A 6000-nucleotide genomic window follows, 5' to 3' on the forward strand; every position below is an offset into this window, starting at 1 on the left:
CAATGCTTCACACCCCACTGATCATGGAGAAAATAGGGATGAATCATTTGGACAACACTTGAGTTTTAATGGCTAAATTTAGATAAGATAAACTTCTTCTTGGTCTTCTGCATCCTTATTGCTTTTCTTTATTGGAGAAGACCTGATTTTTCTTGTTTCTAGAATCTGGGTACGTACCTTCAAGAAGTCACGGTCACAGTCAGATCCGTCTTCTAAATCAAAGGCTGTGAAGCTATAGTTGAGTGTGTTCCCCTTTGTAGTTTGGATAGTCCAGTGGCAGTGCTCGTTTAATGGGTAATTATTTGGATAATTCAAACTTTCCAATATGCCATGGCTACGATTAACAGTCAGTACTTCATGGCAAACTGAAAAAAAGTGATAATAAATTATATTTGTGCAGTGCTTATTAAGCCAGTATCTCAGAAAATTACTAACTGAAGTTACTGATAGCATTACAATATGAGAAATGTTTTTATTCACAGATTAGAGAAATCATGCAGAAAGAGAATTGTGATCTATTGAAGAACAAATTGCCTATGTTGCAAACAAAATCCAGACTTTCCAAACTTGAATCCTTCAGCTCTATTATGTCCTTTTCTGACACTTGCAGACTCATCAGTATATGTAGTATGTATATTTTTTGGCAGTTTTCTTTAATTCTAAATACATGGTTATTCCTGAAACATGTTTTCTTTTTTTTTTTTTTTCAACTAATAATAGAAATTTGCCCTGTCATTTGAAACAATTTGGGGAGGGTGCTCAACAAAGATTGTCTAATGGATTAAAGTGGTTTATTTCAGGAAACTGGAAAAAAAAAATAATCATTGGTTAAAAAAACAAAAGGCAAATACACTACTTGTATTGGATTTTCTAACTCCAGGAACTGGAAGTAACCATGAAATTCTTTAAAATGGAGCCATGATTTTCCTTATGAGTCATCCAATAACATCCTAGTATAAGAACTGGACACTCACCTGGAATAATAAGAGCTTTCCTTGAAATGCAGAGAAAATGCAAAAGAAACTAAACTAGATAAAGAGTGAAATGACAATTACGGCATTAGGTCAGTGAGTCTCATTTTCCTGTATCCAACTTTCACTAAAGACAGAAAATACCAATGGGGGCAATCCCTCATCTGGAGACAGCATACAATGTGTGTCAGGAGCAGAGAAGAAGTGGGCAGGAGGTGGGGAGCAGGACAGGCTGTTTGCTTTGTACAGCAAATCTGCAGCATTTGAACAGCAGAAATAGCTGAGATTTACTTGCAAAACTCTTCTATTGTCTGTCACTAGGGATAATACACCTACCTCCTGCAAATTTTTTTGATTCTTTCCAAATGATTTACAGAGCAGCAAGGTCTCTGTTTTTAGGACTTCAAAATGCTCAGGATATAGCTGAAGGTCAGGGTCAGGTGGAGTGAAGCTTGTCTGCAAAGCTACACTGAAGCATACAACTGTTTGAAAGGATGAAGAGCACAAAATGGATTTTGAAGAACGCAAGATGGGTAAAAGCTGCTACCCCCTGCCATCAGGATTTTATTAGAAACATATCAGACACAAAGGTGCCTTTGAATGTTAACTTGATACCATGTTTTCTTTTGCAATGTTCTCCCATTCATCATTACATTTCTTTCATGTACATGTAAATGCATCTGGCATCTAAGCATCCTTATTTTATACCACCGCTTCCTACATAATTTTAGCTTTTGGGCAAGCCATTGAAAGCTTTCTCTGATGCATTTTCAAGAATTAAATATGAATGTAAAGTGTAGATCACATTATCTGATAGCTCAGATTCTACATCTGCGTGCTTTGAAAGTGCTCTTTCTGTTTAATTAATGAAAGTGGGGGGAACCCTTTTCTAATATAATGTCTTGATTTTGCAGTCTGAAAAGTACTTGGTAGATGAATCTGTGATATCTTTAAGGAATGAGGGAGCCAAAGCTCCCTCACTCTTCTAATTACTGTATGCGCCATGTGTGGATGAAAGCTTTTTTTTTTTAAATCCATTTACTATTGTCCAAACCTAGGACAACTTAATTCTATAATTCTATAATGCTATAAGTCTATAAACCTACAGCAATCTCTATCAACTGGGCATGACATATTTAGGGTACCAAAGATGCTTGCAAATCATTTTGTATGTGGTAAAATTCCTTATCTTCCAATGTGCATTTAACCATATATGCTAGAGTGCATAAGGAGAAAAGTAAACACCGGGACAATATTCAAGGTTATGACTGGGAACAAAATAACTTTAATTTGTTATGTATCTTCTTGGATTTTTCTCCAAATGTTATTATTCTGATATTTCTGGGGTAGAACTATTTTACAAAAAAATGTTTGCAAGAAAAATGTGACCCTTACCATAAGATATAAAAAATGATCCTAAGCCCCACAATGATCCAGGATGGCTGAGGGTAACTCACTTATCCTTTGCCATCCTGCCTCACAAGCAGCTAGACAAGCAGAGAAGCTTGTTCCATCTGCCTTCTCTGTTAAAAAGTCAGGAGACTGGGTGAGCAGAAGAGCAAGAACAGTCCAGTCTACCCTGTTATGGACTTCCAACACTTGTTATTCTGACTAAATCTGAAGTGGTTAAGTGCCACTCACTGGTGCACATAATAGAAGCAGAGCCACCTCCCCAGCTTTCTTCTAGGGAGGAGATAATCTCCATCATGGGTAGATGAGCAGATAATTTTTAGCACTCTGTGTTCTGTGGCTGTAGCAGACTAGAGAACCTGGGTCAATAATACGCTCTATACATTGTCCTCTGCTCATGAATAGGTAAGATCATGGGCTGCAAGAAGCAGTTTCAGGAACAAGCTGAACTGTAGAAACATGTTCTTCTCATCTTTTTTTACTTACTTACCCTGTTTGTATTTAGCTAAAAAACCTCCACCTCGCAGACTGCTATCTGTCCTTAGTTTTACATACACGCTGTCTCCACTGGAATGGATGAGTTGTGGTATCTGATTCCCACAGAATTTACCTAGCTGTTTAGCATTACTGCTGTTGCCATCATATACCTTCAAAGAAAAAAAAAAAGAATTTAATAAAACTGATGGTATTACAAATCCAAGTAATTTCCCCCTAACAAATGTCTGCTTAGGCAATTGTTACTGGGTATACAAGAGGTTAAATTCTATTTCTGCTCAGAGGAAGCCTGACAAGCATTTCATAAACAAGCAAATCAGTGGAAAAACAGGAAGCCAGTAATACAGTACTGGTGGGTTTTGAGGAGCTTACACACCAAGAGGGAAAAACCACTCCATTTCAACTCTGTTAAAAATATTCAAATAATTTAAACAACAATTCGAATATGAAATTTGGGATTAACAATAGGGTTATTGATACTGTTGTGCCTTTTTCCTTGTAATTTACTAAGAGACCATACTAAGGCCTTGGTCCAAAACACAGCAAATTTAAAAGATACAGACAGATTCTTATTTCAGTGGCCTTTGTATCTAGACATAAATGCTTTTCTTACCAGCAGCTACACAGACACTGCTGCCTTCCCTCTCACTGCTCTGTGATATGAAGGTAGCATATCAGCATGGAACTTTCCTATTCTGGGTCTGTTCACTTACAAACGTTTGAAGACCAGGGTCATGTGTTTTTTCTTGCCTGCGCACTCATCATACTCAGCTGCCTTCTATGGAGCAAAGTGTCACATGGTACATACCGCAAGGTAATCGAAGTTGCACTTTGGGTGATACTGTAGATGGAACTGTTCAAATTGGATTTCAAATGGGGTTCCTCGGTTTCCTCTGAGCAACCAGTAGCACTCTGAATTGTGGTAATATGGCATAGGGTAGTTGGGAGACATGAAGACACCAGAAGCTGTCATCAAAGTCCCACCACAACCTGAAAACAGCAAAGAAACCAAACAAACATTTAACACCTAGAAGAGTAGAGAATTAGACATGATGTGTGAGATTCATACTACTGACCTCATTCACATGCCCTGAACATCTTCAGTGATGCCCCAAAATCTGCATTTAGCCAACAGTGTTATAAGCAGAAGAGAGCCCATAGCGCCTAGAAATATTAACTATATAATTTGAAGAGTGCTCCAGATTGATAGTTAATCTTCAAATAGAAACCTCTCCATTAAATTGTTGCTTACTGCTTTCCTAAACATACGAGAAAGTTGATGCTGCATTGTGTCTAGGGAAAAGCATATCCTTCCCTATGGAGGAAAAAAAAAGCCCAAGGATCAAGAAAGTTGTATCTTGATCTTAACAACACAAATATATGTTGCTATATAATTAGCAGACAGATTTTAGAAGATGGGAAGCAGAAAAGATGTGGGGGAAAAGGTGAGACATTAAATACAAATGAAAGATCAAAAATGAGATGTGTAAAATGGTTTTATACTCGATGCGGTCATTTTACCTGCTGAGGTACCATCCCACTCTGCTGAAAATCCCTTTCTTGTGCCAAATATGTCACTTACAAACTTTATCCACAGCTTGTTACCATGAGAGATTATAACAGGAGGCAGGTCTGTACCACAGTATTTTCCAAGAGGAGGAGAAGTTTCATAGCCTCCATCTCTAGAATGATAGAAAAGAAAAACCTTGCGTCAAAGAGGGAAACCATGAGAAATGTTAACAAACCAAAAATCTTGGGATTCTTTCAGGCCTGGGAAAGACTAATCCTGGCTCTTCATCTTCCACAGCAATACAACTACCAAATAGTGGAGGAGTCCTGCTACTTGCAGTAAGAAGTCCTACTACAAGCACCTGCTTACTGGGTATGTCCCAGCATCTCAGCAGCCTGTCCAGAGTCTGTCAATACCATGACAGACTCAAATGTCTCAAGCAGACTTGATGCTGCAGAGGCAGGACCTTCTCTGTATTCTACAAGGTGGCAATCATTGGTGTAACCAAAGGTAATCTTATAATTTGAAGAAATAACAGTTTGCTCACTTCTCACTGTTTAGCCTGGCACAAAACCAGATGAGCTGACCTATTAAAAAAAACATGTTTATTTGCACCACACAAATGGGAACCCACTTCTCAGAACTGATATGATGCATGTTTTGAAATATTTTCTTAGCCTTCAGAATTGTTTCTACAACCACTTATTTCCCATTTTTAAATTAAGTAATATTTCCAGTAATATTTTCTAATACTGTAATCAGGATGCACATCTAATGTTCTGTTTTGCTACCTGCACCTGTCTCATGGGAATAAAAAAGACGGTGACAACCTGCTTATCAATTGCTTTCTAACCTTATCTTTAAGCACTTTCATATTACAAATACCCGATAGGTCATTAGGAAAATAATAAATAGATTTATATCTATATATGGGTGTGGTCTTGATATGATGCTTTTTAAGTGGACAGTAATACTTTCAATTACATTTTCACAGGTTTATATCTGCTTTTGAGACAAATTTCTACTTGGACCTTGCCACTTTATTTTCTTGTCATCCTTCCAGCTTAAACTGCTTGCCACTGTCTCAGGTTACTGGCAGTTGAAGAACTGTGCCAGAACCTCCCCTCACTTGCATCTCAGCCTCTGCAGCTGTGGTCAGATGAACAATTTTCTTAGTTGACTGAATGCAATTTATTAGAGGACACCTCAGGACAAGAAAACAGAGTGGCACCTCACCGAAGACTTATCTAGCTACCCCATTTAACGGTTATCAGGTTTGATGAGACATTCTGGAAATCCAGTTATGGCAACAGAAATGTGCTGAGTTGCACATAGCAATGTTCTGGCCATATCTTAAAACCTGTTTAATGCTGCTGAGCAGGGACAATAGAGTTAGATTTATGCAATAAATGAATGCTTTCAGTTCTCGAGGTGAAAAAGTGGAAAAAAAAACTGTTATAATTCAGGTCTCGCTCAAATTAAGGTGTTAACTGTTAAAATAAAGTTAGATTAAATTTAATCTCAGATTGTTGTTTTAAAATGAAAAAATGAAACACTTTACTTAGAAAATATTGAAAAAGCCTTTCAGGTTTTTATAACTTTCTCCAGTTTGTA

General features: G+C 37.5%; 1 protein-coding gene across 1 annotated transcript in view; it reads right to left on the minus strand.

The window, feature by feature from the left end:
* CUBN (cubilin (intrinsic factor-cobalamin receptor)) overlaps positions 1 to 6000 on the minus strand; it is a 149291-nt gene that overhangs the window by 106552 nt on the left and 36739 nt on the right. Inside the window, 4 exon segments of the mRNA XM_009330547.1 lie at positions 178 to 365; positions 2872 to 3028; positions 3685 to 3866; positions 4398 to 4558. Coding sequence (XP_009328822.1) covers positions 178 to 365; positions 2872 to 3028; positions 3685 to 3866; positions 4398 to 4558 — 688 coding nt within the window.

This window comes from Pygoscelis adeliae, unplaced genomic scaffold, assembly GCF_000699105.1.
Source record: "Pygoscelis adeliae isolate BGI_AS28 unplaced genomic scaffold, ASM69910v1 Scaffold27, whole genome shotgun sequence".
NCBI classification, from domain to species: domain Eukaryota; kingdom Metazoa; phylum Chordata; class Aves; order Sphenisciformes; family Spheniscidae; genus Pygoscelis; species Pygoscelis adeliae.